This window comes from Eleutherodactylus coqui, chromosome 11 (assembly GCF_035609145.1).
Source record: "Eleutherodactylus coqui strain aEleCoq1 chromosome 11, aEleCoq1.hap1, whole genome shotgun sequence".
NCBI lineage: Eukaryota > Metazoa > Chordata > Amphibia > Anura > Eleutherodactylidae > Eleutherodactylus > Eleutherodactylus coqui.
In genome coordinates, this window is record NC_089847.1 from 3,156,147 (window position 1) to 3,174,765 (window position 18,619).

General features: G+C 51.8%; 1 protein-coding gene across 4 annotated transcripts in view; it reads left to right on the forward strand.

Annotated features, from left to right (window-relative positions):
- LOC136582040 (dual specificity protein phosphatase 22-A-like) overlaps positions 1-18,619 on the forward strand; it is a 45,835-nt gene that overhangs the window by 5,729 nt on the left and 21,487 nt on the right. For all 4 annotated transcript variants that reach the window (XM_066582793.1, XM_066582794.1, XM_066582795.1 and 1 more), the window contains 3 exons: positions 2,162-2,195; positions 3,266-3,348; positions 9,705-9,754. In XM_066582793.1, coding sequence (XP_066438890.1) covers positions 2,162-2,195; positions 3,266-3,348; positions 9,705-9,754 — 167 coding nt within the window. The remainder of the gene's footprint in view (positions 1-2,161; positions 2,196-3,265; positions 3,349-9,704; positions 9,755-18,619) is intronic.

Genomic DNA, 18,619 nt, shown 5'->3' on the forward strand with positions numbered 1-18,619 from the left:
CTGAGGACAGACCGCCAATGATCATACAGATCCTGAGGTCAGACCCCCAATGATCATACAGATCCTGAGGTTAGACCCCTAATGATCATACAGATCCTGAGGTCAGACCCCCAATGATCATACAGATCCTGAGGTCAGACCCCCAATGATCATACAGATCCTGAGGTTAGACCCCTAATGATCATACAGATCCTGAGGTCAGACCCCCAATGATCATACAGATCCTGAAGTCAGACCGCCAATGATCATACAGATCCTGAGGTCAGACCCCCAATGATCATACAGATCCTGAGGGCAGACCCCCAATGATCATAGAGATCCTGAGGACAGACCCCCAATGATCATACAGATCCTGAGGACAGACCCCCCAATGATAATACAGATCCTGAGGTCAGACCCCCAATGATCATACAGATCCTGAGGACAGACCCCCCAATGATAATACAGATCCTGAGGTCAGACCCCCAATGATCATAGAGATCCTGAGGACAGACCCCCAATGATCATACAGATCCTGAGGTCACACCCCCAATGATCATACAGATCCTGAGGTCAGACCCCCAATGATCATACAGATCCTGAGGACAGACCCCAATGATCATACAGATCCTGAGGTCAGACCCGCAATGATCATACAGATCCTGAGGTCAGACCCCCAATGATCATACAGATCCTGAGGTCAGACCCCCCCAATGATCATACAGATCCTGAGGTCAGACCCCCCCCCCCAATGATCATACAGATCCTGAGGTCAGACCCCCCCCCAATGATCATACAGATCCTGAGGTCAGACCCCCCCCCCCCCCAATGATCATACAGATCCTGAGGTCAGACCCCCCCCAATGATCATACAGATCCTGAGGTCAGACCCCCAATGATCATACAGATCCTGAGGTCAGACCCCCAATGATCATACAGATCCTGAGGGCAGACCCCCAATGATCATACAGATCCTGAGGGCAGACCCCCAATGATCATACAGATCCTGAGGGCAGACCCCCAATGATCATACAGATCCTGAGGGCAGACCCCCAATGATCATACAGATCCTGAGGTCAGACCCCCAATGATCATACAGATCCTGAGGGCAGACCCCCAATGATCATACAGATCCTGAGGTCAGACCCCCAATGATCATACAGATCCTGAGGGCAGACCCCCAATGATCATACAGATCCTGAGGTCAGACCACCAATGATCATACAGATCCTGAGGTCAGACCCCCAATGATCATACAGATCCTGAGGGCAGACCCCCAATGATCATACAGATCCTGAGGTCAGACCCCCAATGATCATACAGATCCTGAGGTCAGACCCCCAATGATCATACAGATCCTGAGGTCAGACCCCCAATGATCATACAGATCCTGAGGTCAGACCCCCAATGATCATACAGATCCTGAGGTCAGACCCCCAATGATCATACAGATCCTGAGGTCAGACCCCCAATGATCATACAGATCCTGACGTCAGACCCCCCCCAATGATCATACAGATCCTGAGGTCAGACCCCCCCCAATGATCATACAGATCCTGAGGTCAGACCCCTAATGATCATACAGATCCTGAGGTCAGACCCTCAATGATCATACAGATCCTGGGGTCAGACCCCCAATGATCATATAGATCCTGAGGTCAGACCCCCAATGATCATACAGATCCTGAGGTCAGACCCCCAATGATCATATAGATCCTGAGGTCAGACCACCAATGATCATACAGATCCTGAGGTCAGACCCCCAATGATCATACAGATCCTGAGGGCAGACCCCCAATGATCATACAGATCCTGAGGTCAGACCCCCAATGATCATACAGATCCTGAGGTCAGACCCCCAATGATCATACAGATCCTGAGGTCAGACCCCCAATGATCATACAGATCCTGAGGTCAGACCCCCAATGATCATACAGATCCTGAGGTCAGACCCCCAATGATCATACAGATCCTGAGGTCAGACCCCCAATGATCATACAGATCCTGAGGTCAGACCCTCAATGATCATACAGATCCTGAGAACAGATTGAATAAAAGTCCCACAAAAACTCTTTAATCCTAAATCAATAGAATCCGCTTGTTTCTGGATTATCAGATGTTGAAGTAAAGGAATTTCGATGTTTAGTGGTTTACAAATTATCACAGTCTTCGTATCTTGCAGGTTCTGGATGGTTTATATCTGGGGAACATACGGGGTGAGTGATACAAGACATATATATATAATGCTGTGCGACAATAACTCCACCCCCATAGTCCTGGCTCCACCTGTAACATTGACTGGCCCCTTTATTACAGCCCACAGCCCTCTCACAATTGGCGCTCCCCTGTACGGTAATTCCCTCCGTGACCCCGGCGTGCGGCATAAAGTCACGTGACAAGTTTTCTGTGGATCAGTTTCAGTGTGAATCCACATTAGATGGAAGATCCAGCGATCGGAGCGACTTCCAGCGAGGCCGGTCATCGGGGCTAGACTAGCTGGGGTCTCACCAACCACGGGGGGTTATTGTGTAACGGTGCAGGGAGTATACTGAGAATGGCGCGATCGAGGAAAACATCCAGCGGAAGGGGATCCTGCGGGTGGAAACAACTCATCACTGAAAGGGGTCGGAGGAGGATGTCAGGAATCGTTCTGACCAACAGGCTGCACAGTCAGCTGAATACAACGCTGGAGCTCCAACTAACATGTCCGAACGCACAACTTGCCGTTCCTCCGCACAGATGGTATAACAGCGGGCGACCAGTTCCAGCGCCATTGTGTCTAAGAGAAACAGAAAGACTTCAGCGGGCAAAAGAGCGCAAAACTTGTATCACTGAGCAGCGGAGGAACATCTCCTGGTCAGATGGGGCCAGATTTATGTGCTGATGGGAGGGCAGAATTTGGTGCAAGCAGCATGAATCGCTGACCCCTTCCTGTCAGCCGGTCAGAACATGTCAGCACCCGCCCTCTAATCTGCGGTAACTACAAGAAGCTTCCTGTCCGCTGGTCAGAACATGTCAGCACAGCCATCTAATCTGCAGGGACTAAGCTTCCTGTCCATAGGGGCCGGTGTTCCTGTAGGAGGATTTCATCACCAAATGGAATCTACACCGCGACGAATCACTGTGGAGCTAAAGGGCGAAGGAGTCCGATGTGACTAGATGGCGGTAATAAAGGGGTTGGTCAGTGTACACGTAACAGAAGTCCTCCACCCAAACCATGTCTAGAGGTGCCGGACCCTCGTCAGGCTTTCTCTCCCTGCGCACATCACCTTATTTCTCACCGCAGATGCCGAGGACGGGGAGTCGCTGAGCAAACACGGGATCACGCACATCGTGTCCGTCCACAGCAACGCCAAAGCCCTCCTGCCGGTGAGTATCCAGAGGGGCTTTATACACATTGTAGCAATTTATTTCCTGTTGGTCATAAAGAGCAAAACTCTGAGACTCCGTAGTCTGTAATCACTGGAGCTCACAGCCTGACTACATGTAATGTATCCCTCCATCATCCCTGACCCCAGGAGCTCACAGTCTGACTACATGTAACGTATCCCTCCATCATCCCTGACCCCAGGAGCTCACAGTCTAACTACATGTAATGTAACCCTCCATCATCCCTGACCCCAGGAGCTCACAGTCTAACTACATGTAATGTATCCCTCCATCATCCCTGACCCCAGGAGCTAACAGTCTAACTACATGTAATGTATCCCTCCATCATCCCTGACCCCAGGAGCTAACAGTCTAACTACATGTAATGTAACCCTCCATCATCCCTGACCCCAGGAGCTAACAGTCTAACTACATGTAATGTATCCCTCCCATCATCCCTGACCCCAGGAGCTTACAGTCTAACTACATGTAATGTATCCCTCCATCATCCCTGACCCCAGGAGCTCACAGCCTGACTACATGTAATGTAACCCTCCATCATCCCTGACCCCAGGATCTAACAGTCTAACTACATGTAATGTATCCCTCCCATCATCCCTGACCCCAGGAGCTCACAGTCTAACTACATGTAATGTATCCCTCCATCATCCCTGACCCCAGGAGCTAACAGTCTAACTACATGTAATGTATCCCTCCATCATCCCTGACCCCAGGAGCTAACAGTCTAACTACATGTAATGTAACCCTCCATCATCCCTGACCCCAGGAGCTAACAGTCTAACTACATGTAATGTATCCCTCCCATCATCCCTGACCCCAGGAGCTCACAGTCTAACTACATGTAATGTATCCCTCCATCATCCCTGACCCCAGGAGCTAACAGTCTAACTACATGTAATGTATCCCTCCATCATCCCTGACCCCAGGATCTAACAGTCTAACTACATGTAATGTATCCCTCCCATCATCCCTGACCCCAGGAGCTCACAGTCTAACTACATGTAATGTATCCCTCCCATCATCCCTGACCCCAGGAGCTCACAGTCTAACTACATGTAATGTAACCCTCCATCATCCCTGACCCCAGGATCTAACAGTCTAACTACATGTAATGTATCCCTCCCATCATCCCTGACCCCAGGAGCTCACAGTCTAACTACATGTAATGTAACCCTCCATCATCCCTGACCCCAGGAGCTAACAGTCTAACTACATGTAATGTATCCCTCCATCATCCCTGACCCCAGGAGCTAACAGTCTAACTACATGTAATGTAACCCTCCATCATCCCTGACCCCAGGAGCTAACAGTCTAACTACATGTAATGTATCCCTCCATCATCCCTGACCCCAGGAGCTAACAGTCTAACTACATGTAATGTATCCCTCCCATCATCCCTGACCCCAGGAGCTCACAGTCTGACTACATGTAATGTATCCCCCCATCATCCCTGACCCCAGGAGCTCACAGTCTAGCTACATGTAATGTATCCCTCCATCATCCCTGACCCCAGGAGCTCACAGTCTAACTACATGTAATGTATCCCTCCCATCATCCCTGACCCCAGGAGCTCACAGTCTAGCCTTCCTCTCAGTGTATCCCTCCATCATCCCTGACCCCAGGAGCTCACAGTCTAACTACATGTAATGTATCCCTCCATCATCCCTGACCCCAGGAGCTCACAGTCTGACTACATGTAATGTATCCCCCCATCATCCCTGACCCCAGGAGCTCACAGTCTAGCTACATGTAATGTATCCCTCCATCATCCCTGACCCCAGGAGCTCACAGTCGAGCCTTCCTCTCAGTGTATCCCTCCATCATTAGTTGGTCACTGTGTTACAGTATTCTTGCAGCGCTTCCTCTGGTCACTAGAGGGCAGCAATCCAACGTAATTACAGATACAGAAGGTGTTTCAGAGGAGAGGCTGGAGTTCCACTCGCAGCCTGCAGAGGGCACTATATGCACCAGCTACTGGGTGCAGCCGGGCGGCGTTTCTGCGCTGAATGTTGCACCGCTGGATTGGGGGGGGATTGATTCTATAACTTTATCAGAATCTTGTACATTTTCAGAGTTGATTCAGGACTTTGAGACAGAACTGAGAGCAGCGGCGCCGGAGCAGAGTCCTGGCGTCTGGCGCTGTGGCGCCGGAGCAGAGTCCTGGCGTCTGACGCTGCGGCGCCAGAGCAGAGCTCTGCCGTCTGATGCTGCGGCGCCGGAGCAGAGTCCTGGCGCCTGGCGCTGCGGCGCCGGAGCAGAGTCCTGGCGCCTGGCGCTGCGGCGCCGGAGCAGAGTCCTGGCGCCTGGCGCTGCGGCGCCGGAGCAGAGTCCTGGCGCCTGGCGCTGCGGCGCCGGAGCAGAGTCCTGGCGCCTGGCGCTGCGGCGCCGGAGCAGAGTCCTGGCGCCTGGCGCTGCGGCGCCGGAGCAGAGTCCTGGCGCCTGGCGCTGCGGCGCCGGAGCAGAGCCCTGGCGCCTGGCGCTGCGGCGCCGGAGCAGAGCCCTGGCGTCTGATGCTGCGGCGCCTCCTGCCTGATCATTTCAGAATGGCGGGAACGAGAACTATTTTAATAAAAGGATGATATTGGGACACAGCTGTTTTCTATATGAAGGCCCCCAATCTCTGGGGCAGCCCAGCAGCAGGGGTTCAATATCGCTGCAGCGCCTCCACAGGAGAAATGAAATAGCACAAAGTTCTCATTGAAACCAGTGTCTGTGTGTGTGATGCCCAGATGTGCCGGGTCCGCCAGGGAGGTGGGCGCTGCGGGCAGCCCCTGAATGTCCCAGATAAGCTGCTGCCATCTATTAACCCATAATGCTCCACCAAGGGTATGAAAATGGGTTTTCTACACCATATGATCCCATATGTTGGGGGAGCTGTGGTGGCTCAGTGATTGCAGTCATCCATCATGAGACGTGACAGCGGGGTCCTGCGGGGTCCCAGGAGCTTCTCTGCAGCTGCTTCCTCCCTCCTGTCTCTGGGAGAAACAGTGAGAGCAGAGACATCTGGAGAGGATGCAGAGTCTCATCCTGACCGCCGCGCTGCGGTCTCTGCCCTCAATCTCTGCTCCGTGTGTTACTCAACCAGCCCCCTTCCTGTTCCTCCTTCTCCATGCCACACACAGGGGGCATGATGTAAGAGGCGGCACCGCTGGGGGCCGCCACGAACCAACATTGTATCTGGAATGAACGGGGACCACTTGTGACCAATAGCGCCAGTCTGTGTGGCATTATTGTGGGGAAGGGCAGCGTGGCTGGGACCCTCATAGGGGATCTGTGCAGTCCGGGTGGTGACGGGTTAATGCAGCACACGGCTGGTGCTGTGAACCCCTCTGCCCGCACCACGCAGCTTGTACAACCTCAGATTTACCCGGATTGTTCCTTTAACCCCTTCAGGACCGGCCTGTTGCCCCTTAATGATAATCCGGTTCACAAGTTGTACTTCAGATGATAAAACTAGACGAATACGATTTGCGCAAATATTTTAAAAACGCCAAAGTTGTGGAAACTTCTTTTAAATTAGTTTTTTCATCTTTCACCTGCAGTAAATGACAGATCCACAACCCGCTGGACTGATCATCAGACGCAGATTAATGGGTTTATTAGGGAGGCGCGTCGGAAATATTTGAAATCAGCCGAATACGCGGCGTGTGAACGCACCCAACGCCAAACAGTCAGCTGCAGTCACTGAATAGGTGGTTGGAATAGAAGGGGTTAAAGTCGTCTGTTTTGCTCATTATTGTCAGGTTCAGGCGCAGACCCCTACAGGTGGGGGCTGATTAAGCTGGCTGGGTGTGTATTTCTCCAGCCAGCCATTCCTCCCTGGTCTGCTGCTCATATATACCAGCTCCTCTTTCTTCTGTTTGTTCAGTGTGAGCAGTGTCATGCTCCTGCGTGTCTGTGCGTGAGCCGGACGTGTGGTGTGAACAGTCCTGTTCAGGGTGCATGGTGTTCGGTGTTGAATGCAAATCCCTGGCGTGTTGCTGTGAGCTGGGTTAGGTTCTGCTGTGTTTCGTTTGTCATCTAGGTCTAGGTGGGTCCCTAGGGTCCTCCGTGGGATCGTCCTGTCGGGACGATCGCCCCGCATGCAGGCAGGTTTCATGTGGAAGTTATCTCATTAGTATAGGGACCTACAAGACAACGAGGACCCTTGAAGTTGGCTCGCGGGCTTAAGTATCTTGGCCAAAATATGAACCAATACCTTGCATCATATCTATTTACATTTTTATGTAATGCGTTTATGCGTGCGGGTATGCTTCGTCGTGTTTCGGGTGTTTTACCCACTATGGGGGCCACGATCGCCGGCGGAGTGCCTGATTTTCATTTATGTCACTGCTGCACAGAGCCCAGGCAGCAGCAATGTAAATTAACTACCCGTGGTTGTGAAGGGGTTAGCAACCTCTCCAATCCCTCTATAGGTGGGGTTACACTTCTGGGGGTCCTGCTTATCAGACATTTATGGCATGGAGTGCCTCCCATAGGAAGACTTCTTAGTTCACAGTATGTGTTGGTGTAGGACCTGGGGTTCCGCCTGACTCTCCCAAAATGGCCTTCAGCCGGAAACCCAGATGGAACTGATAATCATAGAATCCTAGAATGGTAGAGTTGGAAGGGACCTCCAGAGTCATCGGGTCCTCTGGTGTCATCGGGTCCTCTGGTGTCATCGGGTCCTCTGGTGTCATCGGGTCCTCTGGTGTCATCGGGTCCTCTGGTGTCATCGGGTCCTCTGGTGTCATCGGGTCCTCTGGTGTCATCGGGTCCTCTGGTGTCATCGGGTCCTCTGGTGTCATCGGGTCCTCCGGGGTCATCGGGTCCTCCGGGGTCATCGGGTCCTCCGGGGGTCATCGGGTCCTCCGGGGGTCATCGGGTCCTCCGGGGTCATCGGGTCCAACCCCCTGCTCAGTGCAGGATCACTAAATCATCCTAGACAGGTGTCTGTCCAGCCTCTGAAGACTTCCATTGAAGGAGAACTCCCCACCTCCTGTGGTAACCTGTTCCACTCATTGATCCCCCTCACTGTCTAATATGTAATGTGTCTCCTCCCTCTCAGTTTCATCCCATTGCTTCTAGTCTTTCCTTGTACAGATGAGAATAGGGCTGATCCCTCTGCACTGTGACGGCCCTTCAGATATTTGTAGACGGCTATTAAGTCTCCTCTCAGCCTTCTCTTCTGCTAAACCTTCCCAGATCCTTCACCCGTTCTCCACTTGATCAGCCTTCTGCTCATTTCCAGCATTTGTGTCCTACAGAGTAGCGCGGTTGACTGACTTATTGGTATAGGAGAGAGCGCCCCAAAGAGTTTCGTGAGTGGCCCCTGAGTCTCGCTGTGGCCCTTGGAATGATTACGCACCCATAACAAACAATGGTGTCTCCCGCGTGTAATACAAAGCAAAATGGAACCTGACGGCTTTTTTTTGCGCTAGCATATTACGCAATTGTGGGTGAATAAGTGTACGGCGATGCATCTGACTGCCTGCGAATCAGCGCTCGTGTGAGGCCGCGCTAAAGACCAACTTAAATGGACGATTTTATTGCGCAGATTTTGTGTGTTGCGCGATGCATAACCGTGACGTGCCGCCTGTTATGTGCATCGGGTTTATTTATAGGGCGCAGATGGGAGTGTTTTTAAATGCAAATTTTATTTTTCCTATTGAAAAAACAAGCGTTTTCAAGAAAGTGAAAAAAGTGAAAGTAAAAAACGTGCGTCCGGTGAGACAATTGGGTTTTTCTCCCAAAACGCATTGCATTTACAGGGAAAATCGTACGTTGACTCGCGTGATATCAGTCTGAGCGTCTGGGACCAATATGGTGGTCGCCCGTGTAACTACGGCGTACGGCTTCACACCAGTGCAAGTACTTTCCATTGTTCGGCTCAGTCCGAGGAGCTGCACCATGTTACCCCGCCGTCCGCCCGCAGGCATCATGTTGTAGAGTGGGAGGAGCCGAGCGGACTGATATAGAGATTTATGGGGAAGATTCAGCAGAACTTGTATCATAGTCATTTAGATCTCTGCTCATTCTCAGCTGAACAGTCCGGTGGGCGGAGCTATCAGTGACTGACAGTACCTAGTAGCTCCACCCACTGGACTCTTCAGCTCAGAATGGCTCCGGTATTTTGTCTGGCATCCGCGCTGGAGGCTCCGGATGGGAGATCTGTGTATTCTGGGTTGTGCGGTAATCATATACCGAGAGGCATCTGATAATCTGGAATCTGAGGTTTCTCTGATGCCGGATTAAAGGACTTCCTTACTGTATGCTCCTGTATCCGCTCCTCTGTATACCGCTGCAGGCCGCAGCGCCCCCTTGTGTCTGCTGATGACGTGTTCTCTCTCTTGCAGGGGATGTCCTATCTGTGCATCGCGGCCTCGGACTCAGAGCGGCAGAATCTGTAAGCATCCTCATTGCAGATAAGTTTCGTTTCCTGAAGGCGCCGCTGCTCTCCGGTGGTCTCGGGGCGCCCCCCTTGTCACGCCTCGGCAGCCGCTCACTGGGGAAACTGTCAGTTTCAGTGGAATCCCAGCGCCTGAATGTCTTCCTGTCAGTTTGTCACCTCGTTACTGCGGAGTATCGCTATGACAGGCGGCGGGCGTTCAGGAGCGTTGGCTCGTCTCAAGAGCTCGCACTCTAATATAACACTGACGCTTCATGCTATAGCAGAGCTAAATATGTGCCCCCATAGGTGACCCGGACTAGAAGGAGCCACATATGTGAAGGCGGGGGCCACGTCCGGCCTCAGGGGGAACGAACACCAGGGGGCGCACACCCAGCTGCTGAAGATTTACCCTTAGTCACTGACTACATGATGAGGCCAGTAGGACCTCCATTCTATTCCTTACCAGGCTATATATACCAGGGTATCTTACCCAGACCGCCCCTTTAATACCGGCACTACAGGATGGCAGCGGCAGCGCCCCGGACGGGGGCCCCAGGGTCTGTGGATGGTGACGGCCGACGAGCAGGTTGCCCAATGGTGTCACTTCTTCCAAGAAAAAACACTTCCTCGCCTTTCCCCCGAATCCGCTGCTCTCCAACCGCGCTGTCTGACCCCCGACCACTTCCCCTTCTCTAAAACTACCCCCTGCAGTCTGCGCTCCTGGTTGCCCATACCGAGGACACACTGTAACGGCACCTCTGCACTCAGCAGAAACGTCTAACATGTCAGAGTTGTATACTTAGTACTGATTAGTGGGGGTCCCACAGCTGAGACCCCCGCTGACAGCTAGAAGGAAGGGGCTGCAGCGATCACCCCACTGCTGTTACCCCTTAGCTGTCTTTGGTGCAAAACATCGCTCTGTCCCCTCTACCCCCTGATACATAGTTATACATCCTGCAGAGTATTACAGCACTGACCTCTAGAGATCTGCAGAACATCGCTCTGTCCTCTCTACCTCCTGATAGTGATATATCCTGCAGACTATTACACCACTGACCTCTAGAGATCTGCAGAACATCGCTCTGTCCTCTCTACCTCCTGATAGTGATATATCCTGCAGACTATTACACCACTGACCTCTAGAGATCTGCAGAACATCGCTCTGTCCTCTCTACCTCCTGATAGTGATATATCCTGCAGACTATTACACCACTGACCCCCAGAGATCTGCAGAACATCGCTCTGTGCTCTACCTCCTGATACATAGTTATACATCCTGCAGAGTATTACAGCACTGACCTCTAGAGTTCTGCAGAACATCACTCTGTCCTCTCTACCTCCTGATACATAGGGATATATCCTGCAGACTATTACACCACTGACCTCCAGAGGTCTGCAGAACATCGCTCTGTCCTCTCTACCTCCTGATAGTGATATATCCTGCAGACTATTACACCACTGACCCCCAGAGATCTGCAGAACATCGCTCTGTCCCCTCTACCTCCTGATACATAGTGATATATCCTGCAGACTGTTACACCACTGACCTCTAGAGATCTGCAGAACATCGCTCTGTCCCCTCTACCTCCTGATACATAGGGATATATCCTGCAGACTATTACACCACTGACCTCCAGAGGTCTGCAGAACATCGCTCTGTCCTCTCTACCTCCTGATAGTGATATATCCTGCAGACTATTACACCACTGACCTCTAGAGATCTGCAGAACATCGCTCTGTCCTCTCTACCTCCTGATAGTGATATATCCTGCAGACTATTACACCACTGACCCCCAGAGATCCACAGAACATCGCTCTGTCCTCTCTACCTCCTGATACATAGTGATATATCCTGCAGACTATTACACTACTGACCCCCAGAGATCTGCAGAACATCGCTCTGCCCTTTCTACCTCCTGATACATAGTGATATATCCTGCAGACTATTACACCAGTGACCTCCAGAGATCTGCAGAACATCGCTCTGTCCTCTCTACCTCCTGATAGATAGTGATATATCCTGCAGACTATTACACTACTGACCCCCAGAGATCTGCAGAACATCGCTCTGCCCTTTCTACCTCCTGATACATAGTGATATATCCTGCAGACTATTACAACACTGACCTCCAGAGATCTGCAGAACATCGCTCTGTCCTCTCTACCTCCTGATAGATAGTGATATATCCTGCAGACTATTACACTACTGACCCCCAGAGATCTGCAGAACATCGCTCTGTCCTCTCTACCTCCTGATACATAGTGATATATCCTGCAGACTATTACACCAGTGACCTCTAGAGATCTGCAGAACATCGCTCTGTCCTCTCTACCTCCTGATAGTGATATATCCTGCAGACTATTACACCACTGACCCCCAGAGATCTGCAGAACATCGCTCTGTCCTCTCTACCTCCTGATACATAGTGATATATCCTGCAGACTATTACACCACTGACCTCTAGAGATCTGCAGAACATCGCTCTGTCCTCTCTACCTCCTGATACATAGTGATATATCCTGCAGACTATTACACCACTGACCTCTAGAGATCTGCAGAACATCGCTCTGTCCTCTCTACCTCCTGATACATAGTGATATATCCTGCAGACTATTACACTACTGACCCCCAGAGATCTGCAGAACATCGCTCTGCCCTTTCTACCTCCTGATACATAGTGATATATCCTGCAGACTATTACACCAGTGACCTCTAGAGATCTGCAGAACATCGCTCTGTCCTCTCTACCTCCTGATACATAGTGATATATCCTGCAGACTATTACACCACTGACCTCTAGAGATCTGCAGAACATCGCTCTGTCCTCTCTACCTCCTGATACATAGTGATATATCCTGCAGACTATTACACCACTGACCCCCAGAGATCTGCAGAACATCGCTCTGTCCTCTCTACCTCCTGATAGATAGTGATATATCCTGCAGACTATTACACTACTGACCCTCCAGGGATCTGCAGAACATCGCTCTGTCCTCTCTACCTCCTGATACATAGTGATATATTCTGCAGACTATTACACCACTGACCTCTAGAGATCTGCAGAACATCGCTCTGTCCTCTCTACCTCCTGATAGTGATATATCCTGCAGACTATTACACCACTGACCTCTAGAGATCTGCAGAACATCGCTCTGTCCTCTCTACCTCCTGATACATAGTGATATATCCTGCAGATTATTACACCACTGACCTCTAGAGATCTGCAGAACATCGCTCTGTCCTCTCTACCTCCTGATACATAGTGATATATCCTGCAGACTATTACACCACTGACCTCTAGAGATCTGCATAACATCGCTCTGTCCTCTCTACCTCTTGATATATAGTGATATATCCTGCAGACTATTACACCACTGACCCCTAGAGGTCTGCAGAACATCGCTCTGTCCCCTCTAGCTCCTGATAGTGATATATCCTGCAGACTATTACACCACTAACCTCTAGAGATCTGCAGAACATCGCTCTGTCCCTCTACCTCCTGATAGTGATATATCCTGCAGACTGTTACACCACTGACCCCCAGAGATCTGCAGAACATCGCTCTGTCCCCTCTACCTCCTGATACATAGTGCAGACTATTACACCACTGACCTCTAGAGATCTGCAGAACATCGCTCTGTCCTCTCTACCTCCTGATACATAGTGATATATCCTGCAGACTGTTACACCACTGACCCCCAGAGATCTGCAGAACATCGCTCTGTCCTCTCTACCTCCTGATAGATAGTGATATATCCTGCAGACTATTACACCACTGACCCCCAGAGATCTGCAGAACATCGCTCTGTCCCCTCTACCTCCTGATACATAGTGCAGACTATTACACCACTGACCTCTAGAGATCTGCAGAACATCGCTCTGTCCTCTCTACCTCCTGATACATAGTGATATATCCTGCAGACTGTTACACCACTGACCCCTAGAGATCTGCAGAACATCGCTCTGTCCTCTCTACCTCCTGATACATAGTGATATATCCTGCAGACTATTACACCACAGACCTCTAAAGATCTGCAGAACATCGCTCTGTCCTCTCTACCTCCTGATACATAGTGATATATCCTGCAGACTATTACACCACTGACCTCCAGAGATCTGCAGAACATCACTCTGTCCTCTCTACCTCCTGATACATAGTGATATATCCTGCAGACTATTACACCACTGACCCCTAGAGATCTGCAGAACATCGCTCTGTCCTCTCTACCTCCTGATACATAGTGATATATCCTGCAGATTATTACACCACTGACCCCCAGAGATCTGCAGAACATCGCTCTGTCCTCTCTACCTCCTGATAGTGATATATCCTGCAGACTATTACACCACTGACCCCTAGAGATCTGCAGAACATCGCTCTGTCCCCTCTACCTCCTGATACATAGTGATATATCCTGCAGACTATTACACCACAGACCTCTAAAGATCTGCAGAACATCGCTCTGTCCTCTCTACCTCCTGATACATAGTGATATATCCTGCAGACTATTACACCACTGACCTCCAGAGGTCTGCAGAACATCGCTCTGTCCTCTCTACCTCCTGATAGTGATATATCCTGCAGACTATTACACCACTGACCTCTAGAGATCTGCAGAGCATTACAGTTCTCTGAAACCTGCCTGTGTGAATTCATCGCATCTCCAGCTCTTCGGTCCTTCGTGTCCCTCTCTGATACAGCAGATAGACCGCAGGAAGGCCGCCGCCCGCTCACTAATCGCGGTCGCACTCTTCGGATGGTTGTATGATGCAGCCGTGTCCGCGGGGTCTCGGCGCCGTCCAGAGTTCAGATTATAAAATCTTTTCTTCCAAATGAAATGATTTCTTAGCTTATGATATTTCTTATATCCGTTGCGCTCCGACTTACCTGCCTGTAGGTGGCGCTGCTGGCAATGATGAAGCTATTGCAGGCGCTCCGCAGTAGGGTACATAGCTGTATACGAGGTGCCGCCAGAACCGCCACAATCCCGTTTATTAGCAAAAGAACCAAAATCGGAGCATTTATGATGGAAGTAAAGCTTAATCTGGGGATAGGGAGGCATTCTGCGACTTTCTAATAGACTGTGAGTTTCAAATCCTCACCATTTCTAGATCTCTGCTTGCTGTTAGTGAATGGAAGCAATCTGCATTCAGACCTATTACTGATTAGAATGTACAGATCGTTAAAATTGCCTCAAATGTAGATGATGCTGAACGGAGCGGCGCAGAGTTCTCCGTGCGCCGGCGTGAAGTCGGGGCTGTTTAGCCTCTCGCTGCGCTGGGTTTGGGCTGTGCAGGGTCGGACTGGGTTTCCTTAGGCCCACCAGGGCAGTCATTCCGACGACCCATCTTCCATCTATGGCCACACTCACACGAGCGGCATACGAAGCACTAAACCTCCATATATTGCAATGGGGGGTCTTACACTTGTATTTTTGCGCCAAATGCAAAATCACGCGCAGCATGTCGTATTTTTAGTGTTTTAGCGCGTATCTCGTGCACGAATACCGTAAAGAGGACTGCCAGATAAGACCATGCGCCCCTAAACCAACGTAAGGCCCCGAGGAGGGTCAGCAGGACCTTGAAAAGTTACCGATTCAATACCAGATATTCAGGGATGTCTGCAGCAAGAAGAGAGCTGCCAGCCGCCACCCCCCCCCCCCCGGCCGTATGACTGTCCTGTAGGGCCGCTCCGGGATCCTCTATCCCATTGTGACGTATCTACAACCTCGCAGAACCAGAAGTACAAACTTTTGTGAACATTTGGATGAACCTCTAAAGAAGGGCTCCATCCGCCCCCCCCCCCCCCCCCCCCCGGCGGGATCACACATCCCTGTCCCTGCATCGAGTACCGGGAATAAACAAGATTACTGTTGAGAATCGCTATTCTCTTCCGTTAATCCCAGAACTGCTGGAGAGGCTTCAGGCAGCCACGGTCCTTACTAACCTCAGAGGGGCGTATAATCTGTGCGGATCCCCCCGGAGATGAATGGAAGACGGCCTTCAGAACAAGATATGGACACTTTGAATCTCTAGTGATGCCATTCGGCCTCTGTAACGCTCCTGCCACCTGCCAGCACTTCATCAATGACGTATTTCTTTTAATGTTGCTGTCGGCCCCCCGGGACAATGTTCTTCTGGTCTTTTCATCAGTTTCTGAGGGACACGCAGTTCTTGGTGATGTCACTGTGGTGCCATTAATCCCCTTCTTGCTGACCGTCTCCCCTGTGCTCCATGGTACATGTAATGCCTTGGAGATGTCTTGGTCCCCTTCTTGCTGACGGTCTCCCCTGTGCTCCATGTAATGCCTTGGAGATGTCTTGGTCCCCTTCTTGCTGACCGTCTCCCCTGTGCTCCATGGTACATGTAATGCCTTGGAGATGTCTTGGTCCCCTTCTTGCTGACCGTCTCCCCTGTGCTCCATGGTACATGTAATGCCTTGGAGATGTCTTGGTCCCCTTCTTGCTGACCGTCTCCCCTGTGCTCCATGGTACATGTAATGCCTTGGAGATGTCTTGGTCCCCTTCTTGCTGACCGTCTCCCCTGTGCTCCATGGTACATGTAATGCCTTGGAGATGTCTTGGTCCCCTTCTCCTGACTGATCTCTTCCAACAATCAGATCCCTTTGATGTTCTGTAAGATCTTTACCGACCAACTAAGGAAATGTCCAGAAAATCCTTCTAGAAGAGCTGAACTTTATATGGGGACCCCGAATCACAGTAAATGATGGCAGCGGAGTGCAGACCACTATCTATCAGTCACCTAAATGGAATTGGCTAATTCTGAACACACCTACACATCCCAGGGGGTGTGAGCACTTCTGCAACCGCATTATTTTAGTTTAGCTATTTTATTTTTCCATCCTAAAAGATTTCAGTTTATTCTCCAATGGAATCTACCGATCAGGTCACATGACACACGGGAGGCGGGACGAAATCTGAAATCATTCAGATTATTAACATGACAAAACATTCTACCAGGGGTGTGTAGACTTCTTATATCCACTGTAGTTATAGTTCCCTCTCTTAGTTATGGTTTCTCTTTTGTGGCCCAACATGGGGAGGAGACACAGATTAGATATTAGACAGTGAGGGGATCAATGAGTGGAACAGGTTGCCACGGGAGGTGGGGAGTTCTCCTTCAATGGAAGTCTTCAGAGGCCGGAAAGACATCTGTCTGGGATGATTTAGTGATCCTGCACTGAGCAGGGGGTTGGACCCGATGACCCTGGAGGACCTGATGACCCCGGAGGAGCCGATGACCCTGGAGGACGCGATTACCCCAGAGGACCCTTCCAACTCTACCATTCTAGGATTCTGTCATATTTATAGTACCTCTTCTATGGCCCCTCTTAGTAACTGGGTCTTATCTGTGGCCCCTCTTAGTGATATTGCCCCCGCTGTGGCCCCTCTTAGTAATATTGCCCCCACTGTGGCCCCTCTTAGTGATATTGCCCCTGGTGTGGTTCGTCTTAGAGATACTGCACTGCTGGCCCCCAGCAGTGAAGCATCTTCTCAGCCCCATAGTGCTACTGGCTGACACCACACGGCTCTCTGCACATCCTGACTACTTCCTGTCTTCTGCACTTGCTGTAAACCGAGGGCAGCCCCCCCCCCCCCTCGCCCTATGTGCCCCCAGTAGCTGCGTGGTCTGCCAACATACCATTGCCAACCAGAGAGCCCTCCTCGGCTGGGTGGGTCCAATGTACGCTGTATGTTCAGGAGATCTTTCTAATCTTGACCACCTGCGCTTATTGCGGCTGCCCCGCGTCTATCATCCCCTCTTGTCATAGGCCTGCGCCCCTCTTGTTGTAGGCCGGCGCCCCTCTTGTTGTAGGCCAGCGCCCCTCTTGTTGTAGGCCAGCGCCCCTCGTGTCCCGGACAGGCGCCCCTCTTGCTGTAGGCCGGCACCCCTCTTGTTGTAGGCCGGCGCCCCTATTGTCCCGGACAGGCGCCCCTCTTGTTGTAGGCCGGCACCCCTCTTGTTGTAGGCCGGCACCCCTCTTGTTGTAGGCCGGCGCCCCTCTTGTTGTAGGCCGGCACCCCTCTTGTTGTAGGCCGGCGCCCCTCTTGTCCCGGACAGGCACCCCTCTTGTTGTAGGCCGGCGCCCCTCTTGTTGTAGGCCTGCGCCCCTCTTGTTGTAGGCCGGTGCCCCTCTTGTTGTAGGCCAGCGCCCCTCTTGTTGTAGGCCGGCACCCCTCTTGTTGTAGGCCGGCGCCCCTCTTGTTGTAGGCCGGCACCCCTCTTGTTGTAGGCCGGCACCCCTCTTGTTGTAGGCCGGCACCCCTCTTGTTGTAGGCCGGCGCCCCTCTTGTCCCGGACAGGCACCCCTCTTGTTGTAGGCCGGCGCCCCTCTTGTTGTAGGCCTGCGCCCCTCTTGTTGTAGGCCGGCGCCCCTCTTGTTGTAGGCCGGCACCCCTCTTGTTGTAGGCCGGCGCCCCTCTTGTCCCGGACAGGCACCCCTCTTGTTGTAGGCCGGCGCCCCTCTTGTTGTAGGCCTGCGCCCCTCTTGTTGTAGGCCGGCGCCCCTCTTGTTGTAGGCCGGCGCCCCTCTTGTTGTAGGCCGGCGCCCCTCTTGTTGTAGGCCGGCACCCCTCTTGTTGTAGGCCGGCGCCCCTCTTGTCCCGGACAGGCGCCCCTCTTGTTGTAGGCCGGCGCCCCTCTTGTTGTAGGCCGGCGCCCCTCTTGTTGTAGGCCGGCGCCCCTCTTGTTGTAGGCCGGCGCCCCTCTTGTTGTAGGCCGGCGCCCCTCTTGTTGTAGGCCGGCGCCCCTCTTGTTGTAGGCCGGCGCCCCTCTTGTTGTAGGCCGGCGCCCCTCTTGTTGTAGGCCGGCGCCCCTCTTGTTGTAGGCCGGCCCCCTCTTGTTGTAGGCCTGCGCCC